General features: G+C 26.4%; 1 protein-coding gene across 2 annotated transcripts in view; it reads left to right on the top strand.

The window, feature by feature from the left end:
* LOC145835913 (uncharacterized) overlaps window positions 1–27,107 on the top strand; it is a 41,848-nt gene extending 14,741 nt beyond the window's left edge. The window contains exons 7-20 of one of the 2 annotated variants that reach the window (XM_082943670.1): window positions 2,925–3,014; window positions 3,262–3,425; window positions 8,354–8,500; window positions 9,529–9,705; window positions 11,013–11,210; window positions 12,147–12,290; window positions 12,494–12,631; window positions 12,830–12,939; window positions 14,600–14,807; window positions 22,030–22,171; window positions 24,687–24,862; window positions 25,252–25,419; window positions 26,556–26,750; window positions 26,978–27,107. In XM_082943670.1, coding sequence (XP_082799796.1) covers window positions 2,925–3,014; window positions 3,262–3,425; window positions 8,354–8,500; window positions 9,529–9,705; window positions 11,013–11,210; window positions 12,147–12,290; window positions 12,494–12,631; window positions 12,830–12,939; window positions 14,600–14,807; window positions 22,030–22,171; window positions 24,687–24,862; window positions 25,252–25,419; window positions 26,556–26,750; window positions 26,978–27,007 — 2,087 coding nt within the window. In that variant the 3' untranslated portion in view covers window positions 27,008–27,107. Of the gene's footprint in view, window positions 1–2,924; window positions 3,015–3,261; window positions 3,426–8,353; window positions 8,501–9,528; window positions 9,733–11,012; window positions 11,211–12,146; window positions 12,291–12,493; window positions 12,632–12,829; window positions 12,940–14,599; window positions 14,808–22,029; window positions 22,172–24,686; window positions 24,863–25,251; window positions 25,420–26,555; window positions 26,751–26,977 lie in introns of both variants that reach the window. The other variant, XM_082943669.1, reaches the window with a different exon arrangement.

Below are 27,107 nucleotides of genomic sequence, written 5' to 3'. Positions count from 1 at the left end.
TGTGAAATATTTTTATTTTTCAACTTAAATTATCAAAAAAAAAAAAAAAAACCTTTTTAGCACAAAATACTTAATTAAAATGATATATTTATTCTATACTTTTTATCTAGTTTAAGCAAAAATTTTTTTTTATGGATACAGATTTATTTTACTTTGTTTGAATATTGCAGCTGTACTTTATTTTTATTTTTTTCAATGTTATAGCTTTATTTTACTGTTACTTATTTTTTGATAAGTATAAATAAGTTGGTAGTAGAGTCGTAATTCTTAAACACACATAAAAAAAAAGGAAAATACTTAATATATATATTTTTCTCTTTTTTAAATCATATAAAAGAGTAATTTATTTGCAAAGTTCTAGATGAATTTTAAAATTAAAACTTCAGATAAAAGCTTACCTTTTAACGTAAAGTTAGATATATATTTATGTGTATATAGTGTTAGATATATGTGTGTGTAAAAATTCTTTAATTTTTTTGGAAAGTTCTTTTTTTTTTCTATTTATTTTTTAAGAAAAATATTTAATGTTGTAAAATTTAATAGTGTCTCTTTTTATAGAGCTTTTCGTTTTAGAGTTTAAATTTTTTATTTTTTTCATTTTTAGCTCATTATAATATTGATTAAGTTTGGGTATGCAACTCGATGACCGAGAGGTCTTTTTGCTATCCAGGTCATTGAACCAAAACATTTTTGAGCAAATTTTTTTTTTTTTCTCTTTTTGTTCAATAAACTATACTATACTATACTATACCTACATAAACATTATACATAATTATACATGCTTTTTCTGCTTTTATTCTAATGTGTGTTAATATTTTATAGACTCCGTAGATCTGTTCTTAAATTTATTTGAGAGCAGTGAAACGCCGTTAGTCGAAATAAAGTTTTAACACAAGAACATCTGTGGTTTAATACAAATATTATGTTAAAAAAAGTCAATATATACGAAATCTCAGTTTAAATTTTAAATTTCAAGCTACTTACACGACTAAACTTGACATTTGTACCTTGTATGACATAAAGGGAAAATAAATGAAATATTTCATAGCTTTAAAAATAACGAACTATGTTCATTTTTTTATGATAAGCTTTACATTATACTTTTATTTACAAAAGTTCAAACTATAACAACAAAAATAACTTCTTTAGCAACTATTTACATACATAAAAGTAAGTAATTTAGTAAATAACATTTACTCATATCAATGCAATTAAGGTACAAATAAACCTAATCTTGTTTTTACAAGTTGTGGTGAAGAAATAAAAGTTATACGCCGGTTTTCGGAATCAGTTGATTTCGCTTTTGTTCGTACAAGTTACCAGCTTTTGAAAATAACCTTTCAGAATAAACAGAAGATGGTGGTGCCGAAAAATACCTTCTTGCAAACCTGGCAATATGTGTGTATTTTTTTCTTTTTTGAGTCCCACCAAGACAAGACTTCAGCTTCGTTAACTTCTTCAGCAGATAAATTTTCTTCAGCCAAAAATAAAAACTTAATTTCTGTCTCAATCTCTTGATAAACTGAATCTTGTTGTTCACTTTTGTGAGTGTTTGCCTTTGTTTCCGATTTAAATGTAGAATAGAACGACAATTTTTTTTTAAGAATATTATTCTTAGGTAGTTGAGCTTTAGGTTTATTAGGCGGTACTAGAGGAACTTGACCACTTTGACCAGTTTCACGACAACTATGATTTTTTTATTCTGATTTCATTAACCTTACAATATTCTGTTTGAGATTAGCAGGGAGAAATAGAAGTCGATACTGTGGATCAACAGCTGTTGTGAGTAAAAACAAGTCGTTATCACGAAGGTTTATTCGTGTGCTGTTACTAATTATATAAAACCTTCTTTCGAAAGCCTCTTCTATATTTTCTGCCAAAGTTGCCAAGGTTGTAGAACTACTTTGATCTAGACCTGGTGAACTATTAGCTTTACTATTAATTTTTTTTTAGTACTGCTGCATGCGGGATTAAACTTGACAGCAATGCGCTGTTTTTACTACACTGCTGCGTTACTATATAAAAAGGTTCGAGCAGTTTATTAAGGAGGCTAACAAGTTTCCAATCATCAGCTGTAAGAATATTTTTAGGTTTAAATTTATTATTAGCCAAGAAGTTCTGGACGTTTAGTTGTTAGTTTTTCTAGTCTTTTCAGCATAAGGTAGGTTGAGTTCCACCTTTTTTTAAACATCTTGCACAAGTAGCAAGGCTTTTTGCATTGACACTGATGAACCTAAAGAAACCTGGATTTTTTTAGTTTCTCGCAAGCTGAGAATAATGATTAAAGTGGTCAACAGTTTGGCGGGCCTTGGCTATTAACACACTTATGTTACATTTTGAAAACAGTGAATCAAGACACAATAATCTAAGTATATAAAACTGTAAAGGCTGATCGCGGAAAACAAAGTTTGTCTAGACTAACTGGACCCGGATCCGGATTTTTTAAACTTATGATTCGGCCAGATCCAATTCTTTTTCAAAAACTAGAACCCTGCCGGATCCAAGCAAAAAATGGCTAGATCCGGCCGGATCCGGTAGATCACTACCTAAAATATAGAAACTAATTTTTCCTTAAACCATCTTTACTTTTCAAACAATAAATAAAATTAAGCTCATAGTATCTTATAATTTATTTATTAATACAACTTAATAAAAATGTTTAGATAGCTAATTGTTTCCAATAATATTAAATAAATATAAAACTATTTAAAAATAAGTTTCAATAGAAGAGCTCAAAATAAACAAATTAGTTTATTTCAGTTTCTCTAAGTTATTTACTGTTCTAACTTAATTAGTTTTGTTAATTAACTAATATCGTTTATAAACTTTTATCTTTACAACTAAGCTATACAGTAAAGAAAAAAACAAATGTTTTAATTAAATTTTATATAAGTTTAGTTATTAACTTATATATCAATAAACAGAAAGTTGCAGTGAGATCACATTACAAAACTTCAATTTCAAACCATCTCAACCTTATGCAGTATCAAAGTCAGTTGCTGAGTGCCCAAATGGTTAATGGTTATTGATCATTTATTTAGTTTTAGTCCCTAAAATGTTTTTATTAAGTAAAGGTAAATCTAAATTGAACTAAGAATAGTATAGTTTATTAAACGACAAAAAAGCGCTCAAAATATTATGTCCTAGGACATGGTGCACGAAAAACCTTTCGGTTATCGAGTCGCACATAACGGATACCTTTTAACGTCTTGTCTAGTACACAAGATACAAAAATATCCAACAGCCTATTTAACATTTTAGGTACACCAAGTGCTACTATTATGTGTAAAACAAGATTTGAATTAGAAAAAGATTCCTCAAAAAATCCTACAGAAGGAATAAAAAGACGAGAAATTACTTATTTTGATAAAAGCAGTTTAATTCTTAATGATTGTGATTTAACATTTAAGAACGTAACTGAATTGGTTAGTAAGTAAATAAATGTTTATTAATTACTAATTTTATTGGTACTATAACTATTATGTAAATAGTAATTTTAGTCTTTAGAAAAGGAAACATTCTCTTTTATATGAAAGCCTCGAAAGTTAATGTATGCAATAGTCATAGTAGAACTATGGTTTTATCTGTTAAAATAAAAAGTTTAATTTTAATTTTACTTCGTAGTAAGTAATATAATAAAAGATTTTTTCATAGCTATAATTCATAAAGAAAGTTAAAGGTTAGCTTCAATACTAAATAGTAGTAGATCATGTATTTTAGTCTAAAACAATAAAAAAAGCCTAGTGTTGTTGTTTAAGATATCAATTATAAATTTTAAACTTTATTAACAATACAATGTTTCACTCGTTTGAAAACGAGATCTTCAGTTGTTTAAAATATTTTTAAATAGAAATTTTCGTTTAAGATATAATGAAAACAAACTTATACTTAACCAACAAACTATTTGTGCAAGCCGTATAAGATATTTTAGATATATAACATCTCTTGTAAATTTGCTATTTATAATAGTTAATACTTAAAAAAAAAAATTATGTAAAAAAAAAAGTATATTTATTAATTTTTACTAAGCATTATTAATTTTTATAAATTTTTTCTATCATTAGTTTATTTGTCTCAAGGAATTAACAGTGTTGCTTGAATTTTTAGAAACGAGATGTCAATTCTAAAGTTGTATAGGTAATGAAAAAAAAATTCAAGTCCCAATAACGATTCTTTACATAATTTATTTTAATAATTTGATATAAAATACAGTAATCTGCCATCTAGGTACGCTCTTCTTAGGTACAAACTGCAGGTATAGTACACTCTTGTTAGCCGAAAAAATCTGTGTTAATATTGTAATATTTTTTTTTACTTTCAAATCAAAAAATCAAACTTTAAAGTAATAATTCATAAGTACTTTGTTTTAAATAAAATAAGCTGTATTAAATTTAAACCAAAAGAACCAGAAAATCAGTTATAAATTTACAAGTTTTAATACTTAAAAAAATACTACAGTTTATTTAACTAACGAAAATAACGAATAGTGCAATTTAAACTTGCATACTCCACAGCTGGCTGGCAAGTGGCCATTGACTATTTTCGCGACTAAACAGTTAAAGCAAGATTTTTATTTTATTGTTTAGAGCGGGGTTTCGTCTTTTAAAAACTGGGTTTATTTCTGTTCTGCTTAAAGTATACTAAAAGTTATGTAAGCTTAAATGTAGCCAAAGTTTGCTTTTTTTAAGTTTAAAAAAGCCTCGAAAAATGCTTAAATTTTTGTCAAAATTAAGATCTACATCTACTGTTAAAAAACACCTTAAAAGCTTGTATACAAATACTTTTTTTAAGTTTTTTCATTTCTTTAGTTTAGTGTTAATTGAAAAAAGTCAAAATTCTTTGAATATTTAAATGTAAAAGTATGTTATTTCTCATTTAAAAAATCTTCTATACTCGTCGAAAATTCATTGATGATTTCTGGCAATTTAGGGTGTTCTTTAGGGTTAATTTTCTCAATTCGCCACCGTACAACCAACATAATTTTTTTTTTTATAATTTCTAAAAATGACAAGAATTCTATATACAAATTTACAGACAAATCTATCATGTGGAATATAACTATTTTTTTAGGTTTTTACAAGCGATATTTTTGTTAAAAAAATTGATATAATATCCTATCCCTGGTTTTTCACTATGACAAAAAAGACCATTTTGTATGTTCTAGAAGGTTCTTAATGTGTATAGTTTCACCTACTTTTGTTTACAGATCATTTAAGCTCCAAGAATGATGAGAACAGTTAGTATTGGTCAAAACATGGTAGCTTAGCATATGTTTTAGTTATTGAAATAGTTTTTTTTTACTATTTTAGCAAATTTAAGGTATTGTAGTACTGAAGTTATTATAGTAGTTTTGTAGTTATAGCAAGGAACAATTTAATACTTTAGATTATGTTAAAGCCGGACTTTCTGTTGATCGTTCTCTTGAACAAACAAAACAAATATGTGAAGAGAAATGGCACTTGCTTGAAAATCGAAAACCAAATGACTATAAGGTTAGACAGGGAGTAACTAAGGAACCAATTACAAATTAAAAGCACTTGACTTTACATCCACTTCACAGTTACCTCAGAGTTTCGGATGGATCTATAAAATATGTTATCATGCTGTGGCTGGACATTTTAATTGGTCAGAATTGAAGTTTGAAGGAATATCTAAAAGCCAAGGTGTAAATAATTTAATTGAGTCAAAAAGAAAAAATTCAGAAATGTGTAGAAGAAGAAATTAATGTTGCTCTTGAAAAACTGGATCCCACAGGCCATGGTGGAACATCTACAACAGGTAACGTAGTCAAAACTTTGCTAAACACCAATAATAGGACTTTGCTGACGAAGCATATTTCTGATGTTAGTTTGAAAGAAAACATTGACAAAATTATTTTGTATGTTTCCATTATTTTATGCCTCATAAATTCTAACAGAAAGATTAATGTAGAGAAATACTCAGTTTTATGTCAAAAAACAATGATGCTGGTCATGTCAATTAAATTGATTCGCTTTACACCAACTGCGCATACTGTTTTTAAACATAGTGCTGAACTAATTGACCAAAACAACGGTAGAGGTTTGCTAAATTACACCGAAAGTGGATTGGAAGCTAACAACAAGTTTCTAAGACAGTACAGAATGAACTTTTCGAGAAAAACTTCTCAGTATGAAAATTTAACAGATTGTTTAAATCGATTATGGGACAAGAGTGACTACGATGTTAACAACACTTTAGACAGACTGAATTGCACTTATTGTAAAGAAGTTGGACAAACTGCGCGAAGTTGTTTGCAGCTAGATGAAAAAATTTCATCATGTAGTTCAGAATGGGAAACGTTGTTACATATGCTTCGTGCTACTGAATATAGTGTTTTATTTATTTTAGAAACTTAATTTCAAAGAAGTTTTAAGAACTTACTATTTGACTTATATTTTCTAGTAAATTTAAAGTACTTTTTTTAATCACAGGCTAAATTGTTTTGTTTTTTGCACTATTTTGCAACGAATAAAAGTTTTTATTGTTCAAAATGTTTACGGTTTTTTTTTTCTTTTGATAAACTAGTACAAATGTAACGTTATTAATAATACAAACTTTGATATACACAGATCAGCCTTAAATTAAAAATAAACTGTATTTAGAGTATAGTTTCACCCGGCTTGATATTGAAAATTCATTCATATTTAAACTAAATTGGGAGTAAATGTGACTCTCTTGAGTAGCCAACTATTATTTTCTTTTTTTTAAGTTTCTTTCTTTAAAGTTTAATTAGAAATTAAAATTTTAAGTATTTTTTAAATGAAAACAAACATTACTCATATTGTAACACTAAGTGTAACTTTAATTCGTATTATGCTGCTTTTTATGACAGTTTTATGTCAATGGCAGCTTGATCTCCGTTTTCAGCCCACTGTGTACTCCATGATTAAAACAAAGGAATAAAATATACTTTAATTTAATATAAAAATTAGACAAACGAAAAAAAAGAACTGTAAAATTATCTAAAACATCCCAAATGATTGATACATAAAAGTAAAAATTTTATAAAAATAAAAATTCTAAGGAGTTAAATTTTATAAGCATAAACTAGCTTTTTTAAATAAACATGATCAATGTTTTTATAAATTTTTATTTATTACAAAGTAGTAAATGTTATATATACTATGAAATTTTAAACGTATAAGAAAATACAAGATGGATTCAAAAAATCTGTGTGTTGTATATAAATATACATAAACAAATACTTTAAAAATAATATGATTATATAAATTAAACCACCTTCCATAGGGAAACGGGTCAAAATTGCACGAAGACAAAATTTTACGAGGTTACTAAACTGCACGAGGGGACTAAGTTGCACGAAGAAAAAATTGCAACAAGACACTCTTACACGAATACAAATTTGCACGAAGAAACAAAATTGCACGAAGGGAAAAAATTGCAAAAAGACAATTTTGCACCAAGGGTCAATTTTGCACGAGAGTAAAAAAAACACAGAAAAAAAAATATATAAAAAAATACAGAAAAAAAACTTAAAGATAAATTAAGAAAAAAAAAAGAAAAATAAGTTAATGACCGAGGGTATGGGTTAGGGATAACAGTAATAGTAAAAAAAATAAAACAAATTATAGTAAAAAAGAAAAAAAACATGAATAAATAAAAATAAATTAATTCAAAAAAAAAAAAGCTTCCGACCGAGGGTAAGGGTTAGGGGTAACAGCGATAGTAATAAACATAAAAAAAAACTAAAAACAAAATAAAGTTAAAATTAATAAAAAAAAAATTATGCCCGTGCAAAAATGTCTCCGTGCAAAATTGTCTTCTCGTGCAAAAATGTCTTCGTGCAATAGTGACTTTTCGTGCAAAATGTCTTCGTGCAATTTAGTCCCCTCGTGCAAAAGTGTCTTCGTGCAATTTTGTGCCCTTGTGCAATTTAGTACGCTCGTGCAAATTTGACAGCTACCCTTTCCATAGAGCCTACTTGAAGGGCTTTTAAGTAGTTTATTACGAATTTGAATTTAAAAAGAACAGAACAAATGTTTTATAAAAACTATAAAGTTGTTTTTAAACCTCAGCTGTAGTTCGAATCAAATTGCACTTTTTCAAAAGTTTTTTGTTCAGTATGATTTTGCTACATCTTTTAAAACCATTTATTTTCTATTAATTATATAAATACGCCAATTATCATTGTTGTAATTCATAAAACGAAAGTCTTTTGGTTTTAAAATTAGAGAAAATAGCTTGCTTTAAAGACTTAAAAATAAATTAAATTAATGTCTTTTTTGATTGTAAATATATCAAGTTTTCAAACAATGCAAAACATAATAATGTTAAAGACATCGAGTATTATGAGTAATAAGAATTTTTAAAGGCTAAAGAGCTGACGGAAAACAACTTGGAAGAAGTTACAAAAAAACTTAATGTGGTTGTTTTACAAGATTCACTTGTTACAGAAAGACAAGAATTTGTTGATGTTCTAGAAAAAATTTCTAATGTGACACTAAGTCTAAACTCAACTGTAAGATACATTTTTATTTTTTAGTCTTTGTAAGTTTAAAGTCAAATAATGTAATTGGTATGAATAAAACTCTAGTCAATTATTTATGTTTTTATAAACTCTAAACTTATTCCAATTATAAATATTGTTTTATTGAAACTTTGATTTAAATTTATTTGTTATTACTTTGTAACATCTTAACTTGTAAAAGTTAATTTTTTTATAATTTTGTTTCTGAATTTTTTTTGTATAAAAAAAGTTTAAGACTCAAAACACTTCACATCAAAAAGTAGTAAATGAGTTTAATGAGTAAAGTAAAAACTTATATTTTTAGAAGTTATACCTTAGCAGAGCTAAACTTAGTATAAATAGTTACTGAAACTAGAAAGCAGAGTCTTTATAATCTTAAGAATTAAAAAAAAATCGCAGAATATGTCCAAGCTAAGTACTTGGTAATACCAATTTTATAACTCTTCGCCATAGTTTAAAACAGAAGTTAAAATTGTAAGTTTCTAAGAGTTATAAAATTGGTATTTATATAGCTACAAATTTTAAGAAACTAAATTTATTTAATTTACATTTTTACATATATATATCACTAAAAATAAAATTGATAATTCAACTTATAGTTAGAACAAAATTAAAGCTGTTTGTTTAGAGTAAATCTGTAATTTTTTTGGTAATAAAACATTAACTTAAAAATTATTCATATTAAATTAAAAGTAGTACTGTTTTCAATTAAAATATAAAAAAAGTAGTTTAAAAAATTGTTAAAAAACGGTAAACTTATATACCTTTTAAGTTTTTTAAGAACAATTATTAAAACAAACAGGACTTTTTTTTCTAACAGCGTTGTATTTAAGTCTCTTAGAAATAATAAAAACTTCTATAAGGAAATAATAAAAAGATATATACTTTATAATTGTGCCTAAAAAAAATTTTTAAATACCTGAGAACTATATTTGTAAAAAACCATTTTTAAAACTATAAATAAGTTATAAAATTGAAGTCTTAGTTCTAGTTAGTTACTTTTACTACCAAAAATTCAGGTTACAGAACAAACTCTAACCTCAATAACATCAGTGGTATCAATGTTTTCAGAAATTATTTCTAAACAAAATGAGTACGATAAAAAAGATCCAAAAACTGTAGATAGTAAAAAATATGCGTTAAAATCACTTTTAAACATAGCTTCTAATGTTGAACTTTCAAAAAAATCTGTTCAGGTGGTTACAGATGAGATCATTGTAAAGGTTTTGTTTTAATTCATATTAATTAAAACATTTTAGAATTTAAGTTGCTGAAAAAAAAAAAAAATATATAAATTTCTTTTTCAAATTAACAAAACAATTTTTTTAAACTAAAATTTTAAATGTGTTAATGTAAAGAAGTTGTTTAATAACTTATTGATACAAGTTTTAATTTAAAAATTGAAATCGTTTAGAAATGCTTTTAACATATTAAAGTAATTAAAATGGCTTTTATCTAACTTTTGACACAACAGAGCCGTATGTATAACATATTGAACCATATTTTTTTAACTATACAAATTTGGCTAGTAAATACGTCTTATTAACTTTTTCTCTTTAAAAAAAGAACAAAAAACTTGATTTAAAAATAAATTTTAATACTTAAAATTCTTTAAATTTTAAACGTATGTACTTATACAGTATATGTACTTTACAGTAAAAAGTGTAATTACATAGTTTATAAAACTATTTTGATGTTCGTTAGTTTTTAAATGCTTTTTTAGGTAAGTAAAAATTTAATTTTGACTATTATTTTAAAACTTTAAATCAAAACTTACTACTGTGTTGAAACAATATATATAATAATCAATAAAAAACTCTTTTTGTTTAAAGTCATAGGTGTTTTCGTGACATGTTTAGTTTACATAAATTACATAAATTTCTTGGTAAAAAATGATCCGTAGACGATTAGATACGATCAAATGTTAAACTCTGCTATAATTCATAAATTATTTAATTCAATTTTAATTTTTTGCTAAAAATTTTTTCGTTTAACATAAAAGGACGTAAAAATAAATAAAACAGTTTAAGTTTAAGAGTAAAAAAGAAAACTCTATCGCCAGGAGTGTAATCGTTTTATAGTGCAAAGTAGAGCTGAGCTAAAGCTAAACTCGGAAAATCTTATTAAATAGCAAGTTATGCCAAAAAAATATTTTGAATAATAAATTAAAGGTATATTAACTGTATGAAAAAAAATGAGGTATTGATTCTAGGGGCGTCGCGTGGGGTGGAGCATTGGAGCAGATACTCCACCTAAAAATAAAAAACTTAATTTAGTACTATAAAACTGTTAAAGTTTTTATTTCTAAATAACTTTTATTATTTTTTCAAAAGAATTGTCATAATTGTATTTTTTTCATCTTACTAAACTAGTTTAAAAACATACAACATTAAGGGGTTTTATAAATAAATATAAGTTTTCGCAACCCAAATAAAAATACAACACGTCGCCTCTAAATGATGCCGTATAATTAACTAACAGACTTACAACAATATTTTGTCAGACTGAAAAAGTAGAAGTTGATGAAAAAAGAAAATCTTTTTTTGTAGAAAACAAAAATTTAGATAACAACGTTTCGGCATTAGATTTAATTTTGGATATCGAGATACCAGAGAAGAGAAACAGTAATGATGACAGAAGAGTCGTGTTTATTTACCATGAAGAAGACATTCTGTTTAGTGATACTAAAAATGTTAAAGATGTTAGTATACTTTTACCTAATACTTGAGAAAAATAGAGTATTTCATGATATATAAAACCTTTTGCTTACTTAAGGCTGTACGTTTTGTTTAGTTTAGTTAATTGTTACACATAAAATCGCTCGAAGTTTTAGCTGTTTTTCTCTAAAATAATTTAATAACTTAAAAAATGGACAAAAGTCTATACAGCATAGTTGAAGTGTTGGCTAAGAGCGTATTGCAATACAATAAATCGAGAATTACATTAAACTTAAAACAAACGTTTATGATTTGTTATAACTCCTACATAATGAGCACACTTTAAAATACGGTAGCCGTGCTATACAGTGAGATCTTTTGCTTGCGTGGTTATAAATTCTTTTAAGAACATGTTAAGGTTTAATGTCAATCTAAAAAAATAACTAAGGGCTTTTAAGATTTTCTAATTAAAAGTTATATCAAGCATAATGTTATTTTTTGATCGTGTAACACTCTGCTTTGATATGTTTATAAGTTTAACAAGCTTAACATTTAGAACATTTCGCTATAATATACAGTAATATAAATCAAATAAAATATTTTGAAAATTATATTTGATTCCTTCAAATACAAAGTATGTATAAATTATTTAAAAAGTCCTAAAGTCAATTTTTTCTTTTAGAAGTTGTTTGGCAGGCCACAATGTTGTTTTTGTAAAATATACAAACTGAAGCCGTATATAAAAAAATTATTTGCTACTTCTAAATTGTTATATAGTTTTATATAAAATTGCTGACATTTCAAATGAACATTGCATTATTAAATTTTGTTACCAAATTGATTATCAAATAAATTTTTAATCACATGCTAAAAAAAGTATACTTATTATATAACTCGTTGAAATAAATTTAAACTAAATATGTATTCCATTCTTTGTTTTAAGATGATAATAAAAAAAGTAATTTTTGAAAATTACTTAGGTTGTTACTGCTCGACTTGTAGGTGCAAACATTAAAGGAAGAAATCTCATTGGTAATAAACTAGAAGAAATTCAAACAAATGTCACGATTACTTGGTCAAATCGTGATCTAGTTTACGGTAAAAATGTAGGTGACGATGAAAAGGTAACTTTAAGATTGCATTATTTCTAAAGTAATGATTAATTAAATTTACTTTCAATTGACTTTTAAATTCTTACAAACTAACTTATTTTCTATACATAAGTTTAAAGGGTTGAAACGTTTTTTATTTTCAAAGTTTGAATGTATCAAATTAAAAAAGCAAAAAAAAATCAACAAGTTATATTAAAAAAAAAAAAAATACATAGTCTGTGTTTAATCGTGAGACGTGCTCTTTTTGGGAGGAAAAATCATTAGAATGGTCTAACAAAGGATGCGGTTTAAAAGGAAAAGCTAGCCCTCCCGTATGCACTTGTGAACACACTACTAGTTTTGCAATCGTTGTTGTTAGTTATGTGTTTAAAATAATCCAAAGAGAAATAGTTCTAATTACAACTTTTTTTTTTAGTTGAAAGAGCAAAAATTATTTAAACATTTGAAATTGTAAAAATTTAACGTGACTTTATTGTACAACTCAACTAATTTTAATAGTCGATTAAGAGTAATTAAAAATAAAAGTGTTGTTTAATATTGACTATTTTTAGGCAGTTCATGAAATACCTGAAGACATAGTTTTATCAGTTTTCACAAAAGTAGGTCTTATACTCTCTGTTGTAGGTATAACTCTGACAATCATTATTCATCTTTTTGACAAGTTAGTTTGTTTTTTCTTTAAAAAATTTAAGAACTTTTTTTGTATATTGACTTTTCGTTACATATTACAAATTTCATTTTTTACAACAAGAAAAAAGACAGTTTAAAGCTTACACAACATTTATTGTACTAAACTTCAAAAAAAGCTTTAACAGTTAAATATTAGAGCTATTGTATAAGATCATTAACTGTAAGACTTTACACAAAAAAATTCTTTAGAAAATCAAAACAACTAATTTGTACACAAATACTTTATTTAACTCCGTAGAGGTTTTTATTTTGACATTTATATGCGAAAAGGTACTTGCGTTTTAGAAATAGTGCGCTTAATAGATACTTAACGTTGAACTTTACTCGCATTTTACGCTTTTCAGATAATTTGACTACTTGTTTTACAATATAAATAAAAGATGACATTTAAGTACGTCTAACCAAAGGAAATGTATTAAACAAAATTTAAACGCAACTGCAAAGCAAATACTTAATTAAAATTTGATTCTTATTCATAGTTTTTGTTTAAATGAATGATGCTATAAATGTTAAAGTTTTTTATAGAACATTTTTATAGAAATTTGATAGAATTTATCATTGCAGATTGGTTAAAGCTACGTTCCTGTAACTAACTATTGAAACTCTTTAGTAAATCTTTTACTTTTGTAAATAAATTCAAATTAACTTTTAGTTACAAACTACAATACGTTTCATGATTTTTAGACACTATAATTATGGAGAACGGGTCACTTTTGCACGAGCATCACTTTTGCACGAGGGGAAACTTTTAAACGGAGACACTTTAGCACGAAGGGTCATTTTTGCACGAGGGGACACTTTTGCACGGCAGGGTTACTTTTGCACAAGTGGACAATTTTGCACGGCGACTCTTTTGAACGAGCGTCACTTTAGCACACGGTGACACTTTTGCACGACGTCACTTTTGAACGCAGGGTCAATTTTACACGAAGGGTAATTTTTGAACGAAAGGTCATTTTTCACGATAGTAAAATAGATATATTAAAAAAAGGAAAAAAAAAAGAAAGATTAATTAAAAAAAAAAATCAAATAAAAGTTACCGACCGAGGGTAAGGGCTAGTTGTAACAGTGATAGTAAAAATAAAGAAGAAAAAAGAAAAAACTGCAAAAATAAAATAAAAGTAAAAAACTAGAAAAAATAAAATACTTTAAACAAATAATCACAAAAAATAAAATAAAAAGTTACTGACCGAGGGTAAGGGTTAGGATTAACAGTGATAGAAAAAAGTATTATATACCTAATAAAAATTGTTAATCAAATAAAAAAAAAGAAATATAGTAAATAAATTAAAAAAAATAAAATAAAATAAAAAAATTACCGCCCGAGGGTAAGGGATAATAGTGAGAGCAAAAAAAAGTTAAAGTTAATAAAAAGAAATATATATAAATTTTTCAATCTGTGCAAAAGTGTCTTCGTGCATAAGTGACCTTCCATACATAGTTGACGCCGTGCAAAAATGTCCCCTCGTGCTAAAGTGACGCTCGTGCAAAAAAATCGCCAAAAAAAAGTGTCCACTTGTGCAAAAGTGACCCTGTGTGCAAAAGTGTCCCCTCGTGCAAAAGAGACACCCACCCATAATTATGATATAAAAATACATTTACTATTTTTTATTTAATTTCTTAATTTTTAGAGGACTTCGCAAGAAAGAATGGACTCGTATTCAGTTAAATATATACTTTAATCTCTTGGTTGCTTACTTGTTTTTTATGGGGGGTATTTCATCTATTGGTAGCATTAATACTTGTAATTTCGTTGCTTTTGCTATTCATTTTAGCCTTTTGAACGCGTGGTGTTGGATTGCTGTGTATGGAAGGAAATTGTACACCACTTTAGTGACTGTAAGTTTGTTTACTTTAAACTACAAAAATTTTTCTTGATTTAAATACTGAAGTGGCTTAGTTTAAAACAAATTACTTTTGCTTTAAAACTTAGATTTATCTTTTAAATTCAAATGAAGGTGTATTCTATGACTTTGATAGTTTTAAGTTCAGGTTTTTAGAGTTTATTTTTAATTTTGTTTTCAAATAGAATAACATTAAATCAGAAATATATAGGAAACTTATTAAAGAAATAGCTACTAAAAAAAATTAAAAAAGCTACTATCTTTAATTTTAGCTTTTCAGTAGTTTTATAACCTTTTAGATTCCAAATAGCTATTTTTTCTTACTAATTAGTTATATTTATTGTACAACAAACCGTTGTGGAAAAATGTTTATATTTAATATCGGTGTGTTTAAAAAACAATTTGATACAATAAAATAAAGCGAGAAAATAATTCTGATTATTTTACATTAAAGATCTACCGGATCCACTATTTAAGATCCGGCCGGTACCGAATCTGGATCCTAAATGATTTGAGTTTTATGCAGGTTCAATAAAAACAAATTATAAAATACAATCATTATAATACCATTAATTTGTTAAAAACAACACAATATTATTGTTTAAATGATTATTTTGAACACTAGGAAAAAGAACGTTGTAAAAAAACAAAAATTCTACCCATACGAAATCTCAGTTTAAATGTTATATTTCAAACTACCTATACGACTAATTTTGAATATTGTACTTGTATGACGGTTGTATGTAAAAGAAAATTAAATTTAATATTGCAATGCTTTAAAATAATAAAGATTTTTTTTAATAATAGACTTTACAACAGACTTTCACTTACAATAACTTCTTTAGCAACTGTTTACATATACAAAAGTAAGTAATTTTGTAACTAAAATTTACTCATATAAACGCAATTAAGCTACAAATAAACGTATTCTTGTTTTTTCAAGTTGTGATAAAGAAATAAAAGTTTTTCGCCGGTTTTTTGAAGCCATCAATTTCGCTTTTTTTCGTAAAAGTTATCAGCTTCTGAAAATAATCTTTCTGAATAAACAGAAGATGGCGGTGCCGAAAGATACCTTCTTGCTTACTTGGCAATATGTGTGTATTTTTTCTTTATTGAGTTTCACCAAGACAAGACTTCAGCTTTTTTAACTTCTTCAGCAATAAAAAAAATTTCTGTCTCAAACTCTTGATAAACTGAATCTTTGTGCTCACTTTTGTGATTGGTTGAACTTCTTTCCGATTTAAATGTAGAATAGAACGACAAAAAAGTTTAAGATCATCATTTTTAGGTAGTTAAGCTTTAGGTTTATTAGGCGGTACTATAGGAACTTGACCACTTTGACCAGACTCACGACAACTATGATTTTTTAATTCTGATTTCATTAACCTTACAATATTCTGTTTGAGATTAGCAGGGAGAAATAGAAGTCGATACTGTGGATCAACAGCTGTTGTGAGTAAAAACAAGTCGTTATCACGAAGGTTTATTCGTGTGCTGTTACTAATTATATAAAACCTTCTTTCGAAAGCCTCTTCTATATTTTCTGTCAAGGTTGCCAAGATTGTAGAACTACTTTGATCAAGACCTGGTGAACTATTAGCTTTACTATTAATTTATTTTTAGTACTGCTGCATGCGGGATTATACTTGACAGCATTGCGTTGTTTTTACTACACTGCTGCGTTACTATATAAAAAGGTTCGAGCAGTTTATTAAGGAGGCTAAAAAGTTTCCAATCATCAGCTGTAAGAACGTTTTCGGTTTGAATTTGTTGTTAACCACGTAGTTCTGGACTCTTGTATTAGTTTTTCTAGTCTTTTCAGCAGTAGGTAGGTTGAGTTCAACCTATTTTAAACATCTTGCACAAGTAACAAAGTTTTTTGCATTGACACTGATGACCCTAAATAGACCTGAATTTTTTTTAGTTTCTCACACGCTAAAATTTCTTTTAGAATAATGATTAAAGTGGCCAACAGTTTGACGGACCTTGGCTTTTAACACACTTATGTTACTTTTCTAAAAACAATGAGTTTTTAATTATCAGCTGAATCGTGTGAATGAAACAGGGTGCTGAAGAGCATTCTAACATAAACATACCAGCTTTCATGTTAAATGCATTGTCGTGAAAAGCGTGAATTTGATTCATATTAATATCCCAATCTTCAAGCATCTCCATTATGTTTTCACAAATATTAAAACCTGTATGAAAACTTTCTATTTCCTTACATTGCGAAGCTCGGTGTTTGTACTCAGAGCTTCGCAATGTAAGGAAATAGAAGGTTTTCAATGCGCTGTTACAGAAAGATAATATGTCTTTATCCTTGAATTTGCCGATTGTCACTTGTAAATGACAAAAACGAAGCTTGTGATAACTCAATTTGTACTTTTATCTTCAAACTTTCATAAGTCTGAGGAAGCATTGTATCAGTGAAATATTTAGTGCTCGGAATCAAGTAACTTGCCTCTAAAGCAGCCAACAGGTCCATAGAACCTTGATCGCTAGTAATTGAAAATGGTTAGTTTTCCATAGCAATCATGTTCATAATTTTTTAATGAAATTTGATTGATTTTTTATCGTTTGTTTTCCATTGTTTAATAGGGCGATAACACTCAATACTAGCTTGGTTAATTGCTGCTAGCTTCTTTTGTTTTTGAGTTGGGGACGAACTATCGCTGACTGCTTTATTGGATGATAATGATGATTTTTTAGCCTCTGAAACTTCTCTTTGATGTTTTAAATTTAAATGCTTTAGTAAAGAAGAAGTGATATTAGCATTACCTCTTTTAAAGAGTTTATTGCAAAGACTGCAAATTGCATAACAAGGGTCTTCCTCACTTACGTTAAAAAAAATTCCATGCAACTGACATTTTTCATAAAGGAGAAACAAACTATGTAACTGTTATAAATTAATCAAATTAAAAACAATACGACTAGTCTTATATTTCTACAAAGTTGCCACTTTTTTTGCCAATGAAACGGTACTGAGTCATCTGGAGTTTTATCAAATGCTTTAAAATGTTTTTCTAACTTTTTAAAATTATTAAAATTCAAGTTAAAAAAATGGTTATAGAAAATAGAATTACAAGAAACTGATTTCAACTAAATACTACTGAAACTAATATCTAGAACATATAATTACTGAATTTTTAAAAGTTCTTAAATTTACAAAACAATCCTAAACTATCCTGAGTACCCTTACCGTGTGTAAACCCTGTTTCTAATTACTTATTTAAAAGAAGAACCATATCATATCTCCCTAAATTTATTATAATGGAACTAAAAAAATATTTTCTTTTCAAAACTTTTTCAAATTTTCATCAAATGTAGATTAAATAATGGTCATAATTAAGATGAGAACTTAATAACTTTTTGATAAACTACCCGCATTTTTACAACAAATGATTTATAAACTAAAGTTTAATTAGTCTGGTTTCGCTTAAGTAATTTTATATATATTAAAATATTTAAACCACAATAATCTAACTATATAAAACTGAAAGAAGCTAATCGCGGAAAACAAAGTCTTTTAAGACTAATTGGATCCGGACCCGGCCAAATTTTAACTAGGATCCGGCCGTTCCAGGTACGGATCTTTTAATAAATTTAGGCCTTGGCCGGATCCGGTTCCAAGCAAAAGATGGTCGGTTCCGGATCTTGGATCCGATAGATCACTATTTTTCAACTACAATATTTTATAACTATCCTCATCATACAAATAAAAGTAGTTCTACTAGTGAAATTAAACACAACCTAGCTGATTCCAAGGGGATATTTTTTTGGTTTTCTTTTTTTTTAATTAACATATAATTTTATAGATTTATTTTTATAAAGGTAGCTCAGAACTAAAATTAAGGCTAATCTTTTACATATTTTGTGACAATCAACGTTATTGGCAAAAGTATTAAAAAATTATAAGTTGTTTGTTTTTTCAACCTAAAAGGAAGAAGTTAAGGTTTTCATGTTTCAAAAAACTTAATGACCTAGCATTAGTTAAACTGTTTTAAAGAAAAAAAAGTTAGAGATTTTTTTTAGACAAAGTTTTAAGTAGTACTAGTAAAAACTTAGTCTTAAAAGATATATACTAAGGTCAGTAGCGCTTAAACGTTTACTAGACTTAAGAGTTCTATAGTTATTTGCCTTAACTAAAAAAGAATGCTCAATTTACTGGGATTTAAAGAGCTTATTTAAATAGATTTATGCAATTTATATATTTTATTCGCGACCGGTTTCGGTGGCAAGAGATTGCGACCTTTTCAAGCTAATTGGGCTACATTTTGCAGGGATTAAAAAATATCTTACTAAACTTAATAATTGGATTATATAAAGATGATGGACTTATAGCTGTAGAAAAAAAATTAAGCAATGTAGAAATAGAAAAAATTAAGAAAAAATTGCACAAATTCACTAAAAGCATAGGCATAAACGTAATTATAGAAAATCACTCTTGTAAGATTGATTACTTAGATCTAAATTTCAACCAACTGAACCATACATTCTACCCATATAGAAAAGACAACAACAAAATAAGTTACATAAATTCAAAATCAAACCACCCACCAACCATACTCAAACAAAACCTAAAAATGGTAATATGGACTTTCTAATAATTCAAGTAACAAAAACCTATTCAACAACATAAAAAAGACTATAATGATAATTTAAAGGTAAACGGATACACTTATGAAATTCACTATACAGAAAAAATTCAAAATTTAAAAATGAAACAGAAAAATAAAAATTATATGATTCAATCCCCCATATTGCAAATCAGTAAAAACAAACATATGAAAAAAGTTTCTAAAAATAGTAAACAAGCACTTTGGAGAAAATAGTAAGTTAAAAAAATATTTAAACAAAAACAATATAAAACTAAGCTACAGCTGCATGGCAAACATTAAAACAATAATAAAAAACCACAACAAAAAAGTAATAAACAACAATAAAGTAAACAAAGATGAATCATGCAATTGCAGAAAGAAAGAAACTTGCCCTCTAGAAGGAGGAGAATGTAGGGCAGAAAATATAATTTACCAGGCAACAATAGAAACAGACAATTTTACAAAAATATATATAGGATTAAGTGCCAATCAACTAAAAAAACGTATATCTACACACAACACAACAATAAAAACCAATCCAAATGACAAAAACTACCTCCAGTATAAATAAGCAACTGAACTCTCAAAATTAACCAATAAATTAAAAAATGAAAATAAGTTGGAAAATATTAAAAAGGGGAAAAAAATATCTAAACCAGGAATTATGACATGCAGATTGTGCTTTTAAGAAGCTTTATTAATACTCGAATCTGGTACAAATTGCATCAACAAAAGAAAGGAATCAATGAACTCATGCAGACACAGAAACAAATTTTTATTTATAAACTGGAAAGCAGACAAAACTTAAACCAAATTATAATTATAGTACAAAATAGGTTATTTTTCTTGACTTTTTCATTGAGTTTTTGTTGACATTTGGCTTAAATTCAAAAAAAAAAAAATTTTTAGATAGTTCTTAATTAAACTCGGATAAATTTTTTGAATTTTTTAAGATAGTTCTAAAATCCGTTCAAGTTTTGACTGTTAATTAATTTAACACAAATTAGATTTTGAAATCTTCAGCGACTCTGAGTTTTATTAATGTTTTGTTGACTCTTGCCTTAAAATCACAATTTTAGACAATTCTTAATTTCATTTAGATAAATTTCAAGGTATGATTTTTTTTTGAAAAGCTCTGAATTCAGTTTTTTTCTTTGACTAATTGTAACAATATTAATTCAATTCGTTTTTTTATAAACTAGTAACAATTTTACTTAATTATACTCTGACATGCTTGAATTTTCGAATATGCAACATTTTAGTTTTTGTTTATATTCTTCAAACATGAATAAGTTTTTAAATAACAGTATAAATAACTAACATTGTTATATGCAATTTAATTTTTTATTTTTTGCTTGAAAAGGTCGCAATCTTTTGCCACCGAAACCGGTCGCGAATAAAATATATAATATGCATAAATCTATTTAGACTTGAGCGTTCGAAATTTAAGAAATTAAGTTTATACTAGAGCAATTACCACATGATTGCAAGTATCCGTTTGCTATTTAATAATTTTTTTAAATTTAAGTTTTTAATACATTTAAATTCTTTTAGAAACAGTAAACTAAAAGTATTTAATTCTATATACAAAAGAGTATACAGTTAGTTTAAAATATCTCATTTTTGTTTGTCATTTAGTACTCAGAAAAATAAACTTTCACAACACTAAAGTTTTATTCAAAATTCAATCTGAAAAAAAAATCTACTTAAATTTTTACATAGCTTACTCAATTAACATTTTTTCTAACTTATGATTTATAAGTTAGGAACTAGTTTATAATAAAAATCTTAAAAAAAAAAAAACATATTAACGTCTCTCATTTTATTTCTTTGGTAGTGTAAATTTAAACTAACCAGCTTTTTACTTTTTTAGATAAGATTGTTAACTAACAGTCAATAATCACTTACATAACTTTACTTTGATGTAATTATTAATCGATTTTACTGATAAAATATTGCTGCTTGACTGTGTAGATGCAAAAAAAAAAAAAAAAAATTAGTAAAAGTTCAGCTAAAAAATTGAAAAAAAAGTATCATTTAAAAAAGGTTTGATTAGTTTAAAGACTAATTTATGTTTTTTCAATAAGAGCTACCGTAATATTTAAAATATTTGTATACAAAGTTTAATTTTTTAAACAGTATTAGATTTGAAAAGCTTATTGAAAAAGCTACGGATATTTCAAATTCAACAATTAAAAAACTACCGTACTAGGTAGTACTAACTGTATGTAATAGGAAAAAAGGTTGATTTCTGCCTAGAAAATTTATACTAAGGGATGATGTCAAAAGGGTGCGGAGAAGTATTAACTACCCACTATGTAGATATTTATGATACTTAATTGTTCCGTTTTAAATGTTTTTTTTTAGTTTTAATGTAAAATAGATTTTTAAACAGAAGATAAATCTCTAAATACTGTTTTTGTGTTTTTTCAAAGTACTACAGGGTCAAGAACCCTACCTATAGCTTACCTTACGGTGCACTTGAACATCCTTTGAAAAAATAATCTAGATACGACTCTATACTTATTTAGTTTTTATTTTGAAAACTAGATTAAAAAATTTGAAAAGCTATATGTTTAATTTGAATTTATCAAAAATTTAGTTTAATTTTGTTGACAGGTATTTGCAGAACATACATCTAACTTTATCCTGAAAGCTTCTATTTTTGCATACGGAATTCCTACATTCACTACACTTTTTGCATCGCTGCTTAGTTGGCTTAATTTAGATCAAAAGTATGTAGACGACTTCAAAAAGGAATGTAAGTTTTTTAAAGTAACGAAAAATATAAAGTTTGATTTTATCAACAAAACTTACTAGAAATAAGAATTCTACGTAAAATTTTTTTTATGTTTTTTATATATAGGTTTCATTAGTTTAGCAGTGATTTTTAGAGTTAGCATCTAAAAACAGAAATTTTTAGCCTTAGTAGAAAAAAATATTTAAAACTAGATCTGTATTTTTTTCTTTACTTATTAAAACCTTATATATTGAATAGTTCTATTAATCTTATTATGACTTTTTATGAACTATTTATAAAAACTACTATTACATATTTATTTATAAATTATTAACTGTAAAGTTTTTATTAATATTTAAGTTTATTCGATTTTATGTAAACCAAGATTCTACGACCCGCGGTCCAGTGCAGCTCGCTATGTATTTTCTAACTAAAAATATACTTATATAAAAAGTATTACAATTAAGCTTTAAATCTTATGACTAGCGTAATCATTAGTTTTTTAATTTTGCATGTTTTATGAAACTTTTAATTTAAAATAGTTTTTTTCTTTATCGATCACAGCAATTATTTCTAATAATGCCGACCGCGGAAGACCGTTTTCTATACAATACAGTCTGCGAGAAATTTTCTTAGAAAATTTGACTCGTCACTTATAAAGGACTACCAAACCCTGAAATAAACTATGTTGAAATTAACCTTAGTATCGCATCGTAATAAAGTTTAAAAACTTTTAAAAAATATTTACTTCATTAAAAGACAAATTTAAACAATTCAGTGTTAGGATTATTAACTACAAATTGTATAAAAACTTAGGTTAATTGAACGTTAAGTTTAGTACAGAAAGACAATTTAAATAAAAGATTATAGAAAATTCGTTTAAATCTGAATTAAAAAATATCAACTTTACAAAAAGAAAGATTTAAAATTACAACCTTCTTATTTTTAAGTTATACACATCTCGTTGTTTGCATATATTTGGCTCGTGAGTCTTAATGAAATAAAACTCTAGAAATGGGTTACATGACAATTAAAATTTGGACAACTCAAATTCCGACAATTCAAATTCATAAAACAACAGTTAAAATACTATATCCCAAAAAGTAATATAGGTTTGAAAAACATAAAAAGTACATATGTAGATCTTTTTAATATCTACAAGGCACTTTTTATTTTTCGAAAAATATTAAACACTTTTAAAGATATTTTAAAACTACTAAAAATAACTACGTTTTTAATTTATTTGACCTATATTTTAAAAAATATTTAATGTTTTACAAAAAGAATAAAAAGGTCTTGTAGATATTATTAGGACCAACATATAGACTTTTTATATTTGACAAATATACATTACTTTTATAGTTGTGGCCCTTTAATTTTTAATAATAATTTGAATTGTCGGAATTTGAATTGTCCGAATTTGAGTAGTCGTGCACCCCTAGAAATGAGAGGTGGTATGTATTTTTTAATCTAGATAAAATTTCTAACCTGTTATCTATTAATTCTTTATACAACTAGAAGTATTTAGGTGTTGTTCGTTAATGGATGAACGTTCTCCTTTATGCTTTTTCTTGTTTAAATTTTCTATTACATTTTGTTCTCGTCTGACATGAAAGGGTTAGGTGTACGGCCTACGTAGTTATATCTTCCATGACAAGTAAAAACCCATATGACCTTACTTAATTCATGGGGAGGTGTAGCCTCGTTATCTGTTCCATTAGCAGGACGGTTGAGGTTGTACAAAACAAATCACGAATTGCTACTTTTTCTCGACCTAATAGCTTGTTAAACTTGCATGGCTAACCTTATAGATATTTTACTCAAGACGAAAGTGAACTGGGAAATGACGAATACTAGTAACCTTAGTTGTACATATAATCAGAAAGATAGCACATTAAAAAAATTGTATAGAGCGAGAATTACTTCTAAAATGGTATATAGTAAATCTTAGTTTAACTTTAATTTCAAGTAACATTAATAACACATCTGACTCTTTATACTGTGATTATCTTCAAAAACTTTAGAAACTTATTGTTACTAACATACTGTATACACAGTTTAGTTATGAGAAAACTTTAAGTGACGAATAGCTAAGCATAATTATATTAATAACTTTTCAAACTTTTTATAATGACTGATATGTCTACTAATTTTTTTATTAAATTTATTGCTAGTTTAAATTAGTCCTAGCAATTCAAATACAAAAAAAATAGTAAAAGCAAAAAAATTAGAAAAAAAAACGATTTTAAATAATGCTTTGAGTAAAGTTAAGTTACAAACATTTCAAAGCTTCATTGTTTTCAAGAATGTTAAGAATTGTTCTTTTTTGCAAACTTAGTATCATACTAAAAGTTATTTTTTTCAATTAAAGCATTAGAAACGTCATATCTAATAAATACAAAATGTTTAATATTCTTGAAAACAATTTGTGTTCGAATTCATTTTTAAATTCCTAGCATTAATTTATTAATATTAGAAATAATATCTACGTATATCATTAGATATATTACTTATATTAGTTGAGAAATATTTACAGCTTACGATGAAAACGACCCATTTATATACATTTCGGAATATAGAGCATCTTCAGCATGTTGGATTCATCAAGACTCCCTTTACTTTGGATTTATTATGATTATGGCTTTCGTGATCGTCCACAACGTTTTCGTTGTTATCATGGTGATGCGCGAGACAACGATCAAACGGAAGAATGTTTGTTAAAAAAATATGTATTTTTATATAGTCTAAAACCATAGGCATATTTTTTATTGACTATATAAAGGAAATATTATATGATTTGATTCTAAGAAAACAAATAAAGAGAGCTCAACTACTAGAGGGGAAATAATAAATTTATCCATTCAAGAATTTATTTTTCAAACTAAGTTTCGGTCAAAGACCTCGTCAGTGCTTAAATAAAAATCTTATTCAATAAGAATTCTATTTGAATAAAATTTGACAAGGTCGGTGACCGAAACTTAGTTAATTTACAAAATAAAGTCTTAAAGGAATAAATTTATATAAAAGAAATGATAACAATCACTTAATGAAAAGTTTTCAATAATAAATTTTAAAGTTCAAAGGTATATACCAATAAACAGATTCAAGCATCGAAAGCAAAGAAAAACCAAGGTATTGCAGTGCGGGTGATATCCTTGACAACTACTCTGGGACTTGGATGGTCGGTCGGTTTCCTGATGATGCTGAGTCATGATCCTCAGTTTGTTCATGTTTTTGCTTGGATTTTTACTATTGTCAACAGTTTTCAGGTTTTTACAGTTTTACTTCGACTTTTGAATTTTCATTTTTACTTTTTTTCTAAACATATATTATATAAACTAGAACTGTTGAATAACAGACCTCGCTAAGATGTATTAAGTCTAACCATTGGTTTAGATTTAATTGAGTAAAAAAATATAAAGTTTAAATTAAAAACTAAATTAAATTGCGTTTTCTTTGACTAAGTTGCAGAGGCTGGTTTAACGGAGCATATGCTACCCCTAAAAACAAGGAAAAAAGATGATTATTTATTGAAATACTGTTCTACTAGAAACTTTACTTAAGTTAACTGATGTTCTAGTTCCTTTTTACTAGTTTTTAAATTGTTGGGTTTGCAAACTGATTTCTAAATTTTAAATTTTTTACAAGGAGTAGTCTTAACAAAAATTAAACTCCTCAAAAATATCTGTAACTAGTTTTAAATCATAAATTTGTAATGATGCCATAAAAAATTTCAATTAATTAGAACTTACTTAAAAAATGAAACTTTACACTATTTTCATTAGTTTTCAAACTGATAATACTTGTTAGTAAAAAAATAACTTGATTAATCACTTTGAACTAAAAATTGAATAATTAGTTTCAATGGATTCTTACTTTGTTAATACTATTAGTTTACAATTATTTATTGGAGAAAATAAGCAAACTTGTTTGATTTTTTAAAGATAATGACACTGTTAAGGGCACCTGTGCTCTTTTATAAAAAATAAAAGGTATGTGCCACACCACAAAAAATGTCTAGAGCCGCCACTGCTAAGTTTTGAATCAATTATCTAAAATTAAACAGTTAATAATCATAGATGAAAACTATAAAATAAAGTAAACATTAATACAAAATTTATCGTTGACTAGGTCCTAAAAGTAAACATTTTTTTACAGTTTAAAACTTAAGAATTTTTGTTAGTATGTTAACTAAAAGCTTAGTAAGCTTTTAATTTAAGATATGTCTTTAAAAGCGATTGATATAGGAGGTGGATACAGTAATCATACACATATTGATACAAAAGTTTATAATATTGTCTAAAAGGTAAACATTTTTAGAAAAACAATTAAATTATTTGTTGAACTTAAAGTACTTTAGAATTTTTCAAAAAATAGTAACTAAAAAAAAACAAATACTTTACAGGGCGTTTTTATATTTTACTTATTTTGTGTGAGACCGGAAAGTGTATTAAAGGTGTGGTGGTATCCTATATATGCTAAAGTTCGCAGAGTTAGCGTATTTTCAGAGCTACCCACGTCTAAATCATTTAGCAGTCAAACTTCTACTTACAAAGTTTCAAAAAGCGATAAATACAACACAGTTGAAAGCACAGCAACTGTTAGTTATAATTGTTTTATTAGTTTTTCTTTATAGAAAACTTATGTTTGTATTTCTATTGAACACTATCATTATTTAGGTGCTAATTTAACTTAATTTTTTTTTAATTAACTTAACTTTATAAAAATAGGATTTTTTTTATTCAACAAATTAAAAAAAAGTAAACATAAATTAATTTCTTAGCTTTCTATGTAAACTTTATTAATAAAGTTAAAAATATTTAACAGTATAAGTCTACGAGTGTTGATAATAATTGAAGATACAAATTAAAAGATGTTGTCATTCTAAAATGCTTCAGAACACTCCTTTTTTATATAATTTAATGCCTTTTATAACTTTGATAATGTTTTATTTGTA

The sequence above is a fragment of the Thalia democratica genome, chromosome 5 (assembly GCF_965202585.1).
Source record: "Thalia democratica chromosome 5, ktThaDemo2.hap1.1, whole genome shotgun sequence".
Lineage (NCBI taxonomy): Eukaryota > Metazoa > Chordata > Thaliacea > Salpida > Salpidae > Thalia > Thalia democratica.
This window is presented reverse-complemented; position numbering and strand designations above follow the sequence as displayed.